The 20369-nt window shown below is 47.1% G+C and overlaps 2 protein-coding genes across 6 annotated transcripts; both read left to right on the top strand.

The window, feature by feature from the left end:
• The first annotated feature begins 338 nt into the window (after positions 1–338).
• Positions 339–5449, top strand: LOC147960211 (BTB/POZ domain-containing protein POB1-like). Its single transcript, XM_087538165.1, has 6 exons — positions 339–779; positions 2712–2840; positions 3539–3657; positions 3750–3813; positions 4140–4419; positions 4501–5449. The coding sequence occupies exons 1-6, from the start codon at positions 569–571 to the stop codon at positions 5309–5311; spliced, it is 1614 nt and encodes a 537-aa protein (XP_087394291.1). The 5' UTR covers positions 339–568; the 3' UTR covers positions 5312–5449.
• Positions 5450–14025: 8576 nt separating this feature from the next.
• LOC125518704 (BTB/POZ domain-containing protein POB1) lies at positions 14026–18833 on the top strand. Of its 5 annotated transcripts, XM_087537851.1 has the most exons (7): positions 14026–14515; positions 15887–16015; positions 16432–16538; positions 16812–16853; positions 17023–17086; positions 17414–17693; positions 17775–18833. In XM_087537851.1, the coding sequence occupies exons 1-7, from the start codon at positions 14296–14298 to the stop codon at positions 18583–18585; spliced, it is 1653 nt and encodes a 550-aa protein (XP_087393977.1). In that variant the 5' UTR covers positions 14026–14295; the 3' UTR covers positions 18586–18833. The 5 variants fall into 5 exon arrangements, with proteins under 5 accessions (XP_087393977.1, XP_048539489.1, XP_048539488.1 ...); XM_048683532.2 differs by lacking the exon at positions 16432–16538 and having other exon boundaries at positions 14027–14506; positions 16812–16930; XM_048683531.2 differs by lacking the exon at positions 16432–16538 and having other exon boundaries at positions 14027–14515; positions 16812–16930.
• Positions 18834–20369: the final 1536 nt, after the last annotated feature.

The raw sequence follows: 20369 nt of genomic DNA, 5'->3' as shown, positions 1-20369 counted from the left end.
GACAGGCCCGGACACGACCTCATCGCCCTACCCAAACGGACAGAATCCGGACAAAACAGACGTCCGTTTGAGGTCGCACGGTGGAGTAGGCCTAATTGCAACCAACAAAAACAAAACAAAACAAAACAAAAAGGAAATATAAAACTCAACCCAAGCCGCATCGCAGTTCGCAAGCGCGGAAGAAGGAAGGCAAAGAATCACATCGCCGACCAGACCCCCTGCCCCCACCCCACCCTCCACCGCCAGGCGGGCCCACGCGCACCATCGTGGCCCACGCCTCCTAGTTAAGCGGTCACTCGTTTCACACTTACCACCCTCGGGTTGGATTTCCTCACCATCACGACCCCCACCCTCCCTCCGTCTCCCTTCCCTCACTCCTCTTCCACGCGTTCTAGGGCCTCGTGTCTGTTTCGGGTTGTGGTCCCGGCTCTGCCGGCGGTGAGGAGGTCCGCTGCGGGGGGCGCGGGGCGGGGGCGGGGGCGGCGAGGGTGAGGCGGCCCCGCGTCGTTGGATTGGGATTGGGGTTGGGATTGGGTTCGGGGGAAGGGGGCGCCGTGGTGCGGCCGGCATGGAGCCGGACTTCTCGCGGGCGAGCGGCGGCCCGAGCTACGAGTTCGCCTTCAACTCGGTCAACTTCTCCGACCGCGTCCTGCGGATCGAGATCGTCGCCGGGGACGACGCGCCGGGGGCCAGGGGCGCCGCCGGCGAGGGCTGCTCCTCCATCGCCGACTGGGCGCGCCACCGCAAGCGCCGCAGGGAGGATCTCCGCCGCGACAAAGGTGAGGGGGAGGTTGGTGGTTTGCGGCTCGTCATCATTTCGGCGCGGGGCCGATTCGGGCAATTTGAATTCGTGCTGATTTGACGGCGGGTGTGGGGGATTGGTTTAGGGGGACGCCCTCTTTTTCCGCTGATTGGTCTTGACTGTCTGTTGGGGATTTGGGTGTCAAAAAGCCTTACGTTTCGTATAAGGATGGTAGAAAGATGGTAGGACAGCTTTTGCTTTTGATCAAAGTCAAAGTTATGATTTCCCAGTTGTTGTTTGCTTTGGTTTGATGAATCTCTTAGCCGTTGTCACACGGGAATTTAGCTACTATATGATCTTCTGAGCAATGTGGTGTTGATGAGATGGCATTCGTGGGTGGGATTTAGGGAAGGTGGTGAGGGCGATTGTAACCACGTGATTCCAATTTGGGTGATTCCTTGTGGACTCTATTGCCAGGATCTTATTCAGTTCTCAGTTTCATAGGAGAATAAGAACTCTGGGGCATTGCAGTAATATGACCTTGAATTTGCGAAGAGCATTGCACACTGTACCGAACCAGCCACAAGCTCAGTAGACGAAATAACTTGTTTAAATTGTGTCCAGAAGTTAGTTTGGTTATTTCCTGATAAATAACAGTCCGTGGCTGATGGTACCTTCATAGTTCTTTGTTTTATATAAAGTTCAGATGACCTTTTTGTCTACCTAGAGTTGTTGTAATAGTATGTGAGCTGTTCTTTACAGTGCGATCCTGTTAAGCAGTCAGATAGTGTTCCTCTATCAGTATTTCATGATGATGCGTGGATTTTCATTTGCTTGATTGACAAATAACTAGCGATTGTTTATTTGCTTCATCCACTAGTAACTGTAGTCTCCTATAGTTCTACCAAATACCAAATTCAGTATAGTAAATTGTGTACCGTTTTCCTCCCAGCTTATAAGCTCACTGCCTGCACATTTTAAAACGAGTTCCAAGAATATTTGGTATAATGATATAAAAAACATCCAGTTATGCTTTCTAATATCATGCTTACCTGTTTCTTGTTTTCAGGCCACTTCCCTACTAGCATTTTATGTATATGCCAATCATACTTAATTACGTATGCCAATCTTTATCACCTTGTTGCATTACAATAGCACGACCAAATGTTGTCCAATGTCTCGCTGAGTTGGGCATGCATTCATTGTAATGTGCTAACAGGGTTTTTTACGTGTTATAATGGTTCTAAGTTTCTAATTTGAGAAAAGTAAGCAGGAAAGAGAGTATATTAAGGGGAGGGAGAGAACAGTAATGAAGTTAGAAGTTCTTACTCTTAACCAGTTACTCCCTCCGTCCGTGTTTATTAGGCCACCGGGCCGAAGTGCTGGGACTAAGGCACAACACGTGCGGTTGTGCAGTTTTGAATCGGCCCTATTAGGACGCATCGATTAGCGGCATTAATTAGTGAAACCGTCTCACCTCCCTCGTGAATGTAGTGACTGGGGATTTATTTTCCTCAGTCAGTGGATGGAACGAGCAACGGAATCTGCACTACTTAATTACAACGGGCCTAAAATAAGACGGACGCGGCTCGCTGGTTCTCTGGCCTAATAAATGCGGGCAGAGGAACTATTGGACTTTCTATTGGTGCCCCATGAAAAGTTCCAAGTACCCAATATATTTTGCTTGCATCCAACTTCACACTGAATTTGCAGTCTAGCTAGAGTCAAGATATTCATCATTGATGCCTGTTCATGGGCCTCATATTGTTATTAGGGTTTATGCTTTGTTGCTTGGAGTTTTTTCTGTCATTATCATCTGAAGCTAATGCACTCTTGTTATACTTTATTAGAATATGTTTCTGTCATTACGCTCTGAAACTAATGCACTTCTTCCTTAATCTTGTTCTTGTTCTAGAGTGCAATAGCTTCCATTTTTAATGACTTCCTGCTATTTTTTTCATGCCTCCAGAATGTGGAAAGTACATGTTGGAACCATCAAAGGTAAAAATCGAAGCAGAAGAATGTGATACCTATGAGGAAACCGGTGAGGAGCCTGTAGCTATGATAGAAGAATCTCCACCTGATATTGGACAAGATGGTCAGTGCAATTAAATATCTTTTACGAATTACTAAATAAGTGGCAGTCAGGTTTAGCAAATTGAACACATATACACACAGAATTCGGTGCGCCCATGCCAAATAATTAACATGATTTTTGGATATCTGTTAAGTTTAGCAATCATTGGTACTAACCATATGTGATCATAGAGTTAGTTGCTGGCACGATGTATCAGAGTGAGTAACCCATTCCTCTGTATTGAAACTGTGGAGACATGCTGTTACTGATGGTGAACCTTTTCTTCGAGCCATTCCTTTGACAATTTCAATATTTTGTAGGCATGCTGTAATCAGTTTAAATGCCTCACTTCACTATTGATTGGTCGAGGTTTATATGAGCTTTATTACTTGTTTCTTGCGACTCCACCTAAATAGCTAGGAACAATTGGGTTATGTTGGATGGATTATACTTCTGTGAGATATAATTCTAAGATATATAATTATAAGTTGTGTGCAATTGTTATCCTTGTGGACGAACTAAGTTCAAATTTTGAAGTTACCAGATCTCTGACATTTGTGCATTATGTGGTAACTGATAACTCATATGATTCAGTAAAAGATGTGAATATTGTTCTACAAGTATGTTAAGAATCGATGCTGCTGCTGTGCACCATTTTGTTCCTTTATACTATGTTGCATTTTTGTGCCTGCTTCATTAGACTTTGTTGTTTGTATTAGGCGAGGATGGAGAAAACAGCGACTCATCGTGGAATATGGAGTGTAATCAGGTTTTGAGAGTGAAATCTATCTATATCAGCTCTGCAATTCTAGCAGCAAAAAGTCCTTTTTTTTACAAGGTAATTCTAATTTGTGCATGAAATGAGTTCATTGCGCACTGCAGTTATATATTGTTATCTAGCTAACATTGTCGTAACATTCATCTTGTTAGCTTTTCTCAAACGGCATGAAAGAATCTGATCAGAGGCATGCTACTCTTAGAATAACTACTTCAGGTAATGCGGGAACTCCAGTAGGACACTTGGCATTTTTAATGTTCTATCCTTGCTGCTGTATAGTTTTCTTTAATGTCTGAACGATCGATTTTATAGCACTGACATGATCAGTCTCAATGAGGTTATCGACGGTTGAACTTCAGTTGAGCTATCAAGTTGATTGTCTATATCCTACCATTTTGCATCTTTCATCTCCCAGGAATAAGGATATTGTACCTTGCTCAAAAGCTTTTCAAATCTATATTAACAAACACAGTTTTGTTTTTTTTGTGCCTTTTAGTTAACAGTTACCTTATGTCTGATCGTTGTATTTCTACTTGGAACAGAGGAAAGTGCCCTTATGGAGCTTTTAAGCTTTATTTACAGTGGAAAATTGACGACAAATGAGCCAACCCTTCTGCTTGATATCTTGATGATTTCTGACAAATTTGAAGTTGTTTCTTGCATGAGACACTGCAGTCAATTGCTAAGGAGCTTACCCATGACCACAGAATCTGCACTTCTCTATCTAGATCTGCCTTCCAGCATTTCAATGGCTGCAGCAGTTCAGCCACTGACTGATGCTGCCAAGGAATTCCTCGCCAACAAATACAAGGATTTGGCTAAGTGGGTGGTCTCTTTATTTAGAGAGTCAACTAAATTATCGAAATAACATTGTTGAACTAAAGGAATGCTTCCTCCTTCCAGGTTTCAGGATGAAGTGATGAACATTCCCCTTGCTGGGATTGAAGCCATCCTATGTAGTAATGACCTTCAGGTGGCATCAGAGGATGCAGTCTATGACTTTGTGATCAAGTGGGTTCGTGCTCAATACCCAAGAACGGAAGAAAGACGTGAAATCTTGGGTACTCGCTTGCTGCCGCTCGTTCGGTTCTCTCATATGACCTGCAGGAAGTTGCGGAAGGTCCTTGCGTGCAGTGATCTGGATCATGAACAAGCATCTAAAAGTGTCACTGATGCACTCCTGTACAAAGCTGATGCACCACATCGACAGCGCGCCCTTGCTGCAGATGTGTTGACTTGTAGGAAATATACTGAACGAGCTTACAAGTATCGCCCGCTTAAGGTGGTGGAATTTGATCAACCATATCCTCAGTGCATAGCATACTTGGATCTGAAGCGTGAGGAGTGTAGCCGACTTTTCCCATCCGGGCGGATTTACTCGCAAGCATTCCATCTTGCTGGACAGGGATTCTTCCTGTCGGCACATTGCAACATGGATCAGCAAAGTGCTTTCCACTGCTTTGGTCTCTTCTTAGGGATGCAAGAGAAGGGCTCAACGAGCGTTACTGTGGACTATGAGTTTGCTGCAAGGACAAGGCCATCGGGCGATTTTGTCAGTAAGTACAAGGGCTACTACACCTTCACTGGTGGAAAGGCAGTTGGCTACCGGAATCTCTTTGCGATTCCCTGGCCGTCGTTTATGGCTGATGACAGCCTCTTCTTCATCGATGGAGTACTACATCTGAGAGCGGAACTGACCATAAAGCAATCATAGATGGTGGAAAATCTTGTGTGGTTCAAACATGTTTTTCCTGAGCACCAAAATAGACACTTTTGAAACGAGAAGCAGAATCTGTGAACTGTGAAAACTGAAAAGTAATATCTTATGAACTGTGAAGGTGTAGTTGCGCCACATGAGTTCTTTTCTTGATGCGTAGCTCTACATGAGTTAAATTTGCAGTTTGTTGAAATTTCTACTCGTTTTGATGGCGATCCTTTATTGGACATCCGGCATGTTTGGATAGTGTCATGTAGAATGTGGTCAAGGTACAAAGGGCGTTTGCTAAATGATGTCAAGAAGCAAGTAGTTCTATAGAAAAGAAAAGGGTTACTTCAAACGATGGATTTTGCATCTTACTGTATTTCCTTTTAGAAACTGCTTGGTATTGCTGGAGGCTCTGTTTGTTTAGTTTGCGGCTGGTCGATGGCCGTGTTGGCAAAAGTTTGCTGATTTGGCAATATGGCTGTAGATTGAATGCTACTCCCTCCATCCTAAAATAAGTGACTCGATTTTGTACTTACTTTGTACTGAAACTAGTACAAAGTTGAGTCATTTATTTTGGGTTGGAGTGAGTACATTTTTTAGAATCCCTAGGGCTCATTTGGTAACCAGGGACCCTGTGGGGATCCCCTTCCTTTCCTCGGGTGGGAAAACCTCGAGCCGAATCGAGCCCGGGGAATCTACTGGCCCTTCCCTGGTTGAGTTTTTCGTGCCTCGACAGGTTGGGGAGAAAAACCCCGTCTCGGTCGGGAGGGAACCTGGCCCTTTCCTCGGCCCTTCCCTGGTTGAGTTTTTCGTGCCTCAACAGGTCGGGGAGAAAAACCTCGTCTCGATCGCTTTCCTGATTGAGACGCGCTTGTGTTGGGTGGAAGTCCACATCCTTTCCCTGAACTCCCCTCAGCCTAGAAGCTCCTCTCTCCACTGCCACCAAGCCGGCCATGGTCGCCGCCAAGGATCTGCACCTGGCAAAGTTTTGAATATTTCTGCTCCCGTCTGTGGTCGTGGTCTCACAGATCTCGTCATGTTTGACGACGATGACTTTGCCTCGCACACGCGTGCTCCGCTGCTGTTGCCTCTGTACTCAGCATCAACAGTTGCATATCTTCACATCATCCGCATATGGTGGCTGAGCAGCAGCGACAACACGTCATCGATTGAGGCGGAGGACGTCCGGAAGGTGCTCACTTGCAACATTTGGCGCCATGGCCGGTGACATAGAGTGCCTTTCTATTGGGAATTTGGCTGCTTCAGTTTTTGTTTCGCGGTTTGGCCTTCCCCTAGCTATTCCCGTCAGCCAAAGGATGATGTAGATTTTTCATGGTGTTTAAGTTTGCACAAGACAATCTCACCCTAGGCACTTGTTCCTTACGAATAGCTCCCCTAGCATCCAAATGAAGCCCTAATTTGGAACTTGAGTTCTTCACTAGTACCAAAGGGACCGGGGATGGGAAGGGATCTGGTGAACCCCTCCCCTTCGCCCAATCCCCTCAACCCCTCCTAATCTACACTAGAGTTATGGGTAGAGAATACATGAGGGAAAGACTGCAGATAGGATGAGGGTTTGCGGGGGATCCATGAAGCTGCACAAGTCGAAAACCAGCCCACAAAAAATGAGGCTTCATAGCATCTACAACCGGTGCCCTTGTATCCGTCCCAAACGCCCGGCCTGCCTGCCTGCACAGGAAACAGCCACCCAGCCGGATCTGGCAAATCCGACTCAAACACCCTAGTTGATCGGTACTCCGCATACCCGATCCATATGTGGGGCGAATGTGGTGACACCCGGACCCGCCCACCATGTAGGACTGACCACAAGGGCTGTTAGGTTGTGTCGAATATTGTGTACAAGGTAGGTTACAGTTGGACTCTGAGTAGTATTGTGTTTACATAGGATATGAAGTCGTGTCCTAATAGGACACTTGTATTCTAGGCCTCTCATATATAGCGGGGGTAGACACACGATGTAACCAGGGCCGGCCCTGGGGCATGGCGAGGAGTGCGGCCGCCTAGGGCCCAGCCCAAGCAAGGGCCCATCCGTTTGCATGTCTCTAGTAGATATATAAGCATATTAGGAAGAAGAAAAGATAGAGAAGGTAAAAAGACCAGCCAAGAGACAACCATTCAGCCAGTCACCTACTCCCGCTGCGCGACCAAGCTAGGAATTAACTTTGCGGCGAAAATTTTGGCCATGAAATCAGCCAATCTGCTAATTGTTGGGGATCGTAGCAGAAATTTAAAATTTTCTACGCATCACCAAGATCAATCTATGGAGTAATCTAGCAACGAGGGGAAGGAGAGTGCATCTACATACCCTTGTAGATCTCTAAGCGGAAGCGTTGCAAGAACGCGGATGAAGGAGTTGTACTCGCAACGATTCAGATCGCGATTGATTCCGATCTAAGCGCCGAACAACGGCGCCTCCGCGTTCAACACACGTGCAGCCCGGTGACGTCTCCCACGCCTTGATCCAGCAAGGGGAGAAGGAGAGGTTGGGAAGACTCCGTCCAGCAGCAGCACGACGGCGTGGTGGTGGTGGTGGAGGAGCGCGGGACTCCAGCAGGGCTTCACCAAGCACTACGAGAGACGAGGAGGGAGAGAGGTAGGGCTGCGCCAAGAGGGAGATGATCTCGTGTGTCTTGCAGCCCCCAATACCTCAAGTATATATAGGGGAAGGGGAGGGGTTGCGCCCCCATCTAGGGTTCCCTCCCTAGGAGTGGCGGCAGCCCCAAAACCCATCTAGGGTGGCGGCCAAGGGGGGAGAGAGGGGGGCGCACCTAGGGTTTGCCCCCTCCCACTCTTCCTTGCGCCTTGGGCCTTGGTGGGGGGACGCACCAGCCCACCTGGGGCTGGTCCCCTCCCACACTTGGCCCACACAGCCTTCTAGGGCTGGTGGCCCCAACTGGTGGACCCCCGGGACCCTCCCGGTGGTCCCGGTATGTTACCATAGCACCCGAAATTTTTCCGGTGACCAAAACGGGACTTCCCATATATAAATCTTTACCTCCGGACAATTCCGGAACTCCTCGTGACGTCCGGGATCTCATCCGGGACTCCGAACAACATTCGGTAACCGCGTACATACTTTCCCTATAACCCTAGCGTCACCGAACCTTAAGTGTGTAGACCCTACGGGCTCGGGAGTCATGTAGACATGGCCGAGACAACTCTCCGGTCAATAACCAACAGCGGGATCTGGATACCCATGTTGGTTCTCACATGCTCCACGATGATCTCATCGGATGAACCACGATGTCAAGGATTCAATCAATCCCGTATACAATTCCCTTTGTCTATCGGTACGATACTTGCCCGAGATTCGATCGTCGGTATCCCGATACCTTGTTCAATCTCGTTACCGGCAAGTCTCTTTACTCGTTCCGTAACACATCATCCCGTTATCAACTCCTTGGTCACATTGTGCACATTATGATGATGTCCTACCGAGTGGGCCCAGAGATACCTTTCCGTTACACGGAGTGACAAATCCCAGTCTCGATTCGTGCCAACCCAACAGACACTTTCGAAGATACCTGCAGTGTACCTTTATAGCCACCCAGTTACGTTGTGACGTTTGGCACACCCAAAGTATTCCTACGGTATCCGGGAGTTGCACAATCTCATGGTCTAAGAAAATGACACTTGACATTAGAAAAGCTTTAGCATACGAACTACATGATCTTGTGCTAGGCTTAGGATTGGGTCTTGTCCATCACATCATTCTCCTAATGATGTGATCCCGTTATCAACGACATCCAATGTTCATGGTCAGGAAACCGTAACCATCTATTGATCAACGAGCTAGTCAACTAGAGGCTTACTAGGGACATGGTGTTGTCTATGTATCCACACATGTATCTGAGTTTCCTATCAATACAATTCTAGCATGGATAATAAACGATTATCATGAACAATGAAATATAATAATAACTAATTTATTATTGCCTCTAGGGCATATTTCCAACACTAATATCCTTGATTATCGATCTCAATTAATGCCGGATCTATGCAGCGTGAGATGTGTATCCATTCCATGCACCCAAAAATCCCATTTAGTTTGGCAAGTATGAATCGCAGCATGCAATACTCCTTTCCACAAAATTAAAAATCATGCAACACTCCTTTAATTAGGCCCCATGCATCATGCAATACTCCGATTCAAGCTAAAAAAAGTATGCAATACTCCACTAATTAGGCACCATGCAACCAATGATTTTTCTCGTTGGATGAATCTCGTTGTCGGTTCTTTCGACGGGTCGCAGCCACTACACACCTGCCACAACATTATTGGTGATAGTCGTGGCAGTCAGAGCCGTGCCAAGGCGAGGGCCCATGGCCGGTGGAATTCAGAAGTTCGCACAAGGGCCTCTAAGATGCTAGGGCCGGCCCTATGCCAACATAATAGCACCGGAACGCAGGGGAAACCGGCGGCATGTGCCGGTGTCCAGGGCGACCGGGTGTGGTATTGTAGCGGTGTCATGGGGAGGAGCGCCCATAGTCAGGCCCCGAGGATGTAGCCATATCGGTGAACCTCGTTAACAAATCTCGGTGTCATGCTCGTATAATTGATTGGTCTTCGGATGATCAGTGGTATGCCTCGAATTTATTCTAACAAGTGGTATCATGAGCTAGGTTGTTTGGAGATCATGGATTGTCGATTCAGAGGCAGGTTTGATGTTTTGATCGGTATTGTGTTGAGCATGGTTGAGATCGATGGAAAGACGTCAAGGCGCTGAGCAATCACGGCGAGTAGCGGAAATCAGACGGTCATGCAAGCAGTCGAAACATGCGGCGATCGTTCAGTGGATCGATCGGGCGAGCGTGTACAAGCGGCGTGTTTTGGGGGAAAATACCCGACGAGATCGGATCGAGCAGGTGCGTGTCGTGGTGTTTCAGATTGACTCGGTCTCAGCGAGATCAATTGATCGAAGGAACATGGACACAAGTCGGTGCAGTCCGAGGTGCGCACGGGTGGCAGAAGCAGCTGTACGGTGGCCATGCGCTTGGAGCGAGGCGCGCGTGAAGTGGCAGCGCAACGCCAATCGCGCAGGAGGCTTGTGCGGGCAGGACACAGTTTGACGCGTTGCGGAGGCTCATGCAACTACTGATGCTTATCGCTGGAGCATGCAAAACCTGAAACGACACGTGATTTGTTTGGGAAAAAAATTGACACGAAGACTAGTCAAGACCGGGATGCTATCATGAAAGAAATAGAGAGGCTCGTTCAATAGCTACGTACGTGTGGTCAATTAGGAGCTTGGCTTGCTTTGTTAATCTCCTTTGGTGTTCACGCGGGAAGGCTATGAAGGATTGTGCTTTGGGTTTTCTTTGCTGGTACACTTCTGTGTATGGATGGCGTTGGTTACGATGAAGGCTTGAGGAGTCTGGAGCGTGTCGTTGCAGTCGAATAAGTTTGGCTGGGTCGGACTAGACAGTCTGACGGATCGACGCGAGTCGGTTGATACAGAAGACGATGGTGGGATCAGCAAAGACGACATAGGAGCGTGATGCTGATGGTGACCGACTTCTGGGGCGTGGAAACACGTGGCGCAGGCCTGAGGGCTTGTGTGGCTTCGACAAGACTATGGCGCGGGGTTGATTCAAGATGGTGCACATGAGAGTTTGAAGTCGACGGGGCGCGAGGGTGGATTGCCTCATCTACCATGGAGTCATGTTGAAGGTGGAGCTGGATTGAGGGGCTACGATGTAAGGATCCAAAGAATCGAAGCCTATTCAGCGGGAAAAGCGAGTGACACGTAATTTGGACTGGAGCCCAGTGGTCTGATGGAAGCGTGAAACTCGTCATCAGTCGGTGATGATCGGTGGTACTCTGCAGTGGGGGTTGAGTGGTGTGGGTTCGCGACCCTTGAGACTCGGCCGGGACAGCGGAGGCTCGACGCGGTAATAGCAGCGAGGGGTGCAGTTAGCACGGGGCATGAAGACGGGCCAGGGCTCTGGTGATCATACATGTGGTGAGACAACTGCGAATTTGACTCGGGATGACTACAAGCAATGGTGAAATTCCTTCAAGTTTCAGACAGGCGATCGAGAAAAGAACGGTGATGTTGAGTTCAGGTAACTCTTATGTGTGACACCCAATATGTGAGTTGTTCACTTTCACGCAGGTTAGTGATCAGTGTGTGATGTCATGGATGGATACTCTGGAAGTTGGGAGCACAAACTAGAGTAACAAGGAACTTAATTTTGCTCGAGCGTTGACCGTGGTCAAGAAAAGAAGGGACTACAAGTTGCAGGTGGAGTCATATGGAGTCTTTGGAGTAGCAGCGGTACTCATGGAATAAACTCAAGTCCAATGTACATGGAAGTTTGACGCATTGACAGATTCAGGGTGGTGGAGAATATTCGCCAAGGTGGAGTTTGTTAGGTTGTGTCGAATATTGTGTACAAGGTAGGTTACAGTTGGACTCTGAATAGTATTGTGTTTACATAGGATATGGAGTCGTGTCCTAATAGGACACTTGTATCCTAGGCCTCTCATATATAGCGGGGATAGACACACGATGTAACCTATGCCAACATAATAGCACCGGAACGCAGGGGAAACAGGCGGCATGTGCCGGTGTCCAGGGCGACCGGGTGCGGTATTGTAGCGGTGTCATGGGGAGGAGCGCCCATAGTCAGGCCCCGAGGATGTAGCCATATCGGTGAACCTCGTTAACAAATCTCGGTGTCGTGCTCGTATGATTGCTTGGTCCTCGGATGATCAATGGTATGCCTCGGATTTATTCTAACAAGGGCCCACGCGGACACACGCATAAACCATTGGTTCGACGGGCGCCTCCTCTGTTTTTCGGTGAGAATGCATTCATGGCGCCGCGTGGCTCTGCTCCAGCGTGCCACCAGAGGGACTAAGTCTGGCTATTTAGGCCGGAAGCAGCAGCTCAACCCCGTCCCCCGTCTGCATTTCTACCCTCTTCCCTCCCTAGCGTCGCCACCTTTAGTACGGTCGTCGTTAGCCGCTAGCCATGGCCAGGCATAGGATCACCATCTATGCCATGCTCACTCCGGAGCAGCGGTTGCAGCAACTGGAGGAGATCCAGGCCAGGCGCGAAGCTCAGATCGCAGTCGGCATGTCTCTAGATTCGTCGGAGCCGGAGGAGGAGCAGACGACCATGGATGACTCGAAGGCAGAGGAGGCAGATCATACGCCTTCGGCTGCGGGCTTCGCCATGGTCAATGCGCTGGCGAAGTTCGAGGTGGCCCAAGCGGAGGATGCGACGGAGCAACAAGCCACCCTCGATTCCATCCAGTCGGAGGCGAAGGTGGAGTCCAACCATTGCTTCCTCCGCTAGGCAGACACGAAGCTCAACGAGATCTGGGCCGACAAGGAGCAAGAGGAGGCGGAGCCGGAGGTGCGCCCAACCGCCAATGACCATTAGGCTGACGACTCCGACACGAACTTCATCAACATCTCCGATGAGGAGGACGAGTAGTGTAGTTGGTACATAGATCATGTCGTTGCATGCTTTTGTATGAAAATGCAAATCGTGAAATGACTACTATGGTCGTTGGAGGTGGATTATGGGGTACGACCGGTCACCGTCTGCAGATGTGTCCGACCCATTTCGTCCGCCCGCGTTCGTTTGAGTCCGTGGAGACAAAAAACCGCAACTCAATGCAGAGTTCACTTTGTGTCCGTTCTCGGACTCATTTTCTGTCTCAAAATTGGGTCATTCGAAGCGGACACCGTGCGCTGTCCGTCTGTGTCCTCTTTGTCTGGCCTAGCCCATCACCTACCCACCTTTTTATCTCTCTTCCCTCCTTTTTCTCCCTCCTGGCCCACACATCCACCCATGAACCGCAATAATATCTTCACGTCGATGGGAGACAGAGGAGGCACGTAGCGCGACGGCGCCCCCTCCGACCAGTCTCATCGGCCTCGAGGCCTCCGTCGCCGCGGCCCCCGACAATTGAATCGTTGACGGGCTCGGTGGTGTTTGTCCACGTCGTATTCACGTCGGAGAACATCATCCGCATCAGGTGCGGTGCTCCCTTTGCATCAGGCAGGCACCTCTTTGATGTTCTCCTCCTCGAGCGACAGTTGGGCAAGGGCATCCAAATGCGGTAGCACCGTTGGGTGCACCGTCCATGTTCGCATGTCCGTTTTGTGTCCGTTGTCTGTTTTGTCAACCCAAACAAATAAAAAATGAACAGAATTCATGTTCGTTTGGGTCACTCTGTTGAAGCTGGCCTAAGGCTTTGATTGGTTGCAAGGTAAAATACACCCAGGAAACCGAGTTGCTCTAACAATTCAAAGTCCAATACGATACCCTCATTCTCTAATCACAAAAATCCCAGCTGCCCAAATCATGCTCCATGCATGTTCATGGACACAACGAAAGTACACGAGAAAATGATGATGATTACTCATCAAGGGGAAAACCCCGTGACACCAAAACCCACCCCCTCCAAACCGCAAGCTTTGGCGTCCTCCCCGTCGGCCTGCCGCCTGCCTGCGTCCCCCCTTCCTAACCGCAACCAACCCAACTCTACTCACTCCAGTCTAGAAAGGAAAGGAAAGACGCAACACAGGTCACGTCGCGAGCGAAGCAAGGCACAGAATCGCGACGCCGACGCCGACCAGACCCTCACCCTCCGCTGACGCGCCGGACCCACGCGTGAGAAACGTGGCCCGCGGACACCCGGGACCCACGGCGCACGCCTCCTAGTTAAGCGGCCTGCCGGTCCCTGCACCCAAATCGTCGCACCCGTTTCGCACTTACCACCCTCTGCTTTCCTCCCAATCACACAGCCGCGCCTCTCTCTTCTCCGTCTCACTCTTGTCCCCCACGCCCCCGCTTCTGGGAAGCGGCCTTCTGAACCTTCTCTCCGGCTAGGGTTCCGGCTCCGACGGCGGCGAGGATGTGTGCCGCGCGGCCGCGGAGGTGAGGCGGCGGACGTGGTGGGATAAGGATTGGTGTTGGTATTGGGATTGGAGGAAGGGGGTGGCGGTGGTCGGGATGGACCCGGACTTCTCCCGGGCGAGCGGCGGCCCGAGCTTCGAGTTCGCCTTCAACTCGGTCAACTTCTCCGACCGGGTCCTGCGGATCGAGATCGTCGCCGGGGACGACGCGCCGGGGGCCAAGGGCGCCGCGGGCGAGGGGTGCTCGTCCATCGCCGACTGGGCGCGCCACCGCAAGCGCCGCAGGGAGGACCTCCGCCGCGACAAAGGTGGGGAAGGTTGGCCTACGTCTCGTCATCATTTCGGTACGGTCCGATTTGGGCGTGGGTGGGTTTGAATTTGCATTCGTACTGATTTGACAGCGGGTGGGTGGGGAGTTGCGAAATGGAGGTAGTACTACTTGCTTTTCCCGCTGATTTGTTTTGATTGCCTGTTGAGGATTTAGGTATCAAAAGGCTTACGTTTGGTATAACCGTATAAGGTGGGAGAAAGATGACGAGGCAGCTTTTCCTTTTGATCGAAGTGAAGTTATGATTTCCCAGCTCTTTGCCTTCCTCAGTTGTTGCCGCACGGAAATTTAGCCACAGTATATGATCTTCTCAGCAACGTGGTGTTCAGGACATGACCTTGGTGGGCGGAGTTTAAGAGATGACTCTATTTGCAGGATCTTATTCAACTCTTAATTCCGCAGAAGAAGAAAACTCTGTGACATTGCTCCTAGTATGATCCTGAATTTACAAAGAGCATTGTGCACCATAACTGAACCAGCCTCAAGCCCAGTAGATGCAATAAGTTGTATATAAACTATGGACAAAAGTTAGTTTGGTTATTGCCTGATGAATAGCACGGCCAGATGTTGTCCAATGTCTCATTTAGCTGAGCATGCATTCGTTGTAATGGGCTAACAGGGGTTTTACGTGTTACATAATGCTTCTAAGTTTCTATATTTGAGTAAAGTAAGCATGAAAGAGGGTATATTAAGGGGAGGATGGAACAGTAATGAAGTTAGAAGTTCTTACTCTTAACTAGTTACTCCCTCTGTCTGTGTTTATTAGGCCACCGGGGCGAAGTGCTGGGACCAAGGCACCACGCGTGTAGTTGCTCAGTTTTGAATTGGCCCTGTTAGAACACATGGGTTAGCGGCATTAATTAGCGAAACCATTTCGCCTACCTCGCACATGTAGCGGCTGGAGATTTATCTCCCTAAATCAGTGGACGGAACGAGCAACGGAACCTGCGAAATCTGTACTTAATTAAGACCGGACGTGGCTCGCTGGTTCTCTGGCCTAATAAACGTGGACATAGGAAGTATATGACATTCTATTAGTGTCCCATGAAAAGTTCCGTGTACCCAATATATTTTGCTTGCATCCAACTTCGCTCTGAATGTGCAGTCTAGGCATTTATCATTAATGCTTGTTCATGGGCCTCAATTGTTATTAGGATTTATGCTTTATTGCTTGGATCTTTTTCTGTCATTGTCGTATGAAACTATTGTAGTCTTGCTTTGCTTTATCAGAATATGTTTCTGTCATGACGATCTGATGCTAATGCACTTCTACTATTCACATTTTCTTAATCATGTTCTTATTCTAGAGTGCAATACCTTCCATTTTTAATGACTTCCAGCTATCATTTCATGCCCCCAGAATGTGGAAAGTATATGTCAGAACCAGCAAACATCAAAATTGAAGCAGATGAACGTGATACCTATGAGGAAACCAACGAGGAGCCTGTAGCTATGATAGAAGAATCTCCACCTGATATTGGACAAGATGGTTAGTACAATTGAATATGTTTTAATTACTCCGTAATACTCCCACCGTATCAAAATATAAGAGATTTTTTCGGCTAGTTTAGCCTACAAAAACGTCTTATATTTTGGTACAGAGGTAGTATATGGCAGTCAGGTTCAGCAAATTTAACACATAAATACAGAATTCCGTGCACCTATGCCAGATAATTAAAATTATTTCTTGGAGAACTGTTATGCGTAGCAATCATTGGTACTGATCATATGTGATTTTAGAGTTGGTTGATGGCACAATGTATCAGAGCGAGTAATTCATTCCTTTGTATTGAAACTGTGGAGACATGCCGGTACCGGTGAAGCCTTTCTGCCACCCATTGCATTGATAATATTAGACATGTGGTAATCATTTTAAATGCCTCACTTTACTATTGATTGGTTGAGATTTATATGAGCTTGATTACTTGATTCTTTCTGCCCCACCTAATTGTGGAACAATTGGGTTATGTTGGATAGATTATACTTCTGTTGGATATAATTCTGACATAACTGTAAGTAAACTTTTGTACAATTGTTGTACTTGTGGACAAATGTACTTTTAACTTTTGAAGCTACCAGATCTCTGAAGTTTGTGCACCATGTTGTTAATGATAAGTCATATGATTCAATACACTGTCACTATGCTCCCCATTTGGTTGTGCTCCAAAGCATCATATCCTTGTCTATATAAAAGATGTGAATCATGTGCACCATTTGTTCCTTTATACTACATGCCTATGTGGCCGTTTGTTCTCTGCTTCATTGGACCTTGTTGTTTGTATCAGGTGAGGATGGAGAAAGCAGTGACTCATCCTGGAATATGGAGTGCAATCAGGTTTTGAGAGTGAAGTCTATATATATCAGCTCTGCGATTCTAGCTGCAAAAAGTCCCTTCTTTTACAAGGTAGATTTAATTTATGTGTAAAATGAGTTCATTGTGCAGTGTAGTTATTTACTGTTATCTAGCTAACAGTGTCATAACTTTCATCTTGTTAGCTTTTCTCAAATGGCATGAAAGAATCCGACCAGAGGCATGCAACTCTTAGAATAACTGCTTCAGGTAATTCGGGAGCTCCTTTAGGACATTTTCTGTCCTAGCTGCTGTACAGTTTTGCTTAATGTTTTGAATGATCGATTTTGTAGTACTGACATGATCATTGTCAATGAGGTTATCCATGATTAATTTTTCAGTTCAGCTAGCAAGTTACTCCCTCTGTCCCATAATATAAGAGTAGTTTTTGACACTACACAAGTGTCAAAAACGCTCTTATATTATGGGACGGAGGGAGTAATTGTCTATACCCCACCATTTTGCAAATATATTTTTCTTTTGCTTTCGAGCTAACAGTTACCTTGTGTCTGATTGTTGTATTTCTACTTGGAACAGAGGAAAGTGCCCTTATGGAGCTTTTAAGTTTTATTTACAGTGGAAAGTTGACGACCAATCAGCCAACCCTTCTGCTTGATATCTTGATGATGTCTGACAAATTTGAAGTTGTTTCTTGCATGAGACACTGCAGTCAACTACTAAGAAGCTTACCTATGACCACAGAATCTGCACTTCTCTATCTAGATCTGCCTTCCAGCATTTCAATGGCTGCAGCAGTTCAGCCACTGACTGATGCTGCCAAGGAATTCCTCGCCAACAAATACAAGGATTTGACTAAGTGGGTGGTCTCTTTATTTAGAGAGCCAACTAAATTGTCGAAATAACATTGTTGAACTAAAGGAATGCTTCCTCTTTTCAGGTTTCAGGATGAAGTGATGAACATCCCCCTTGCTGGGATTGAAGCCATCTTATGTAGTAATGACCTTCAGGTGGCATCAGAGGACGCAGTCTATGACTTCGTGATCAAATGGGCTCGTGCTCAATACTCAAGAACGGAAGAAAGACGTGAAGTCTTGGGGACTCGTTTGCTGCCACTTGTTAGGTTTTCTCATATGACCTGCAGGAAGTTGCGGAAGGTCCTTGCATGCAGTGATCTGGATAATGAGCAAGCAACTAAAAGTGTCACTGATGCACTCCTGTACAAAGCTGATGCACCACATCGACAGCGCGCCCTTGCTACAGATGTGTTGACCTCTAGGAAATATACTGAACGAGCTTACAAATATCGCCCACTTAAGGTGGTGGAATTTGACCGACCGTATCCTCAATGCATAGCATACTTGGATCTGAAGCGCGAGGAGTGTGGCCGACTATTCCCATCTGGGCGGATTTACTCGCAAGCATTCCATCTTGCTGGACAGGGATTCTTCCTCTCAGCACATTGCAACATGGATCAGCAAAGCGCTTTCCACTGCTTTGGTCTCTTCTTGGGGATGCAAGAGAAAGGCTCAACGAGTGTTACCGTGGACTACGAGTTTGCTGCAAGGACAAGGCCATCGGGTGAGTTTGTCAGTAAGTACAAGGGCTGCTACACCTTCACTGGTGGAAAGGCGGTTGGCTACCGCAATCTCTTCGCAATTCCCTGGCCGTCGTTTATGGCTGATGATAGCCTCTTCTTCATCAATGGGGTACTACATCTGAGAGCAGAATTGACCATAAAGCAACTCTAGTTGGTGCTTGGCGCACTACTAACCTCATCTGTCCTTGCTCACACCTCAGTTCGTGCAACGATGGGCCTCAGTGTGGAAAATCTTGTGTCATTCGAACATGTTATTACTCTGTGCCAAAATAGACACTTCTGAAATGAGAAGCCAAATCCTTTGTTTTACATAAAAAGAGGACTGTCATGTTATGCATTTAGTTTTGAACTTTGGAAACTGAAGATTTGACACCGAGAATCAAAGTTACATTCTGAACATGTTCAGATGAGTTGAATTTGCAGTCTGTTAGATTTCCTACACGCGCTGGTAGGGCCGTTTAGACAATAGATGTCACAAAGACCATGTGCTAAATTGCTGCTGGTGGGGAGGCTTGGTTCTTGCTAGTAGATATGCTAGGGATGCTAGGGTTTTAGTCCAAGGAGGGCGACGCTCGGACAGATGACGGTGTTTCTTCTTTTAAGTCGAATCTTTCAGGCTCTGATCCTTTTTAATTTCGTTGGAACGGATTAAATGAAGTTTTGCTGTAAATTCTTGCCAGCTCCTTAGACGGTGAGTTTAGGTTTTCTCATCGTGCATATGCTAGACAGTGAGGTTAGGCTTTCACATTGTGCATATGTGATGACGAGGTTTGATATCAGATTCTTTTGATGGATTCAAGGGTTCAATGATGATGTTTATCGCTTTAAGGCATTGGTTCTTAGAGACATGTGAACGAAGACTTTTCGGCCCTCATCAACAAGGTTAGTCCAGCTTTGATAGAGTGGTGACAACGTGTACAAAGACTTTTTGGCTGTCATTAATAAGGTCAGGCCAACTCACTATGAGAGCACCGACAAACAATGCGTCAGTGGCTTGTTTTGACGGCATCAATGAACATTTGATGGTCCAGAGATCTCGATGTAATTATTATTATATTTGGGGTGCTTAAAAAGAAAAGCATACTAGCCATGAATTGAAAACCCAAATCTTATATTGTGTGCGTTCATTGACAAGCCATGTGACGGATTGTCCAGTTATTTTATTTTAACTCTCATCTCTTATCAATTACCATGCGAAGTGGTGGACTTCATGCTATCTTTTATAAAAGATTTTGACCCATGCTAGAGGACGACCTAATTAAGGAGGTTTTGCAAGCAATCAATACAATGCATGCACTATTCCAGCTGGTTGAAATGACACTGTGATCGTGATGATTTTAAAGGTTAATACACCGAAAAAAGTAACCCAATTTAGGCCGACCAACTTATGTAATGTTGTATATAAAATAATTACAAAAATGGTGGCTTATCGGTTGAAGGTCTTCCTGCCAGATATTATTAGCCCAACTCAAAGTGCTTTCGTACCCGGCAGACTGCTAACATATAATATTTTAGTAGCTTATGAATGTTTTCACACACTCAAGAATAAAAGAGAAGGTAGATAGGGTTTATGCGCTATAAAACTTGATATGCACAAAGCTTATGACAGAGTTGAATGGCCTTCTTTGAAAGAAATTATGTTGCGATTGGGTTTCCGTCAAGATTGGGTAAATTTTATTATGCAATGCGTCTCAACGGTCGAGTACAGAGTAAGGATTAATGCGGAGAAAAGTGAGAGCTTCAAGCCTACAAAGGGTTTGAGACATGGAGACCTGTTGTCACCATACCTCTTCTTGTTGTGCACTAAGAGTTTGAACGCTTTCTTACACATGCGGAGGAAAATGGAAAAATTTCAGGAGTAAGAGTCTGTAGAGACGCTCCACCTATCACAAACCTTCTCTTTGTGGATGATTCATTGATTCTTATGAAAGCCAA

Source organism: Triticum urartu, chromosome 7A (genome assembly GCF_056163025.1).
Source record: "Triticum urartu cultivar PI428250 chromosome 7A, HENAU_Tu73, whole genome shotgun sequence".
Lineage (NCBI taxonomy): Eukaryota > Viridiplantae > Streptophyta > Magnoliopsida > Poales > Poaceae > Triticum > Triticum urartu.
Note: the sequence above shows the minus strand (reverse complement) of the source record. Positions and strands in the feature narration are given on the sequence as shown.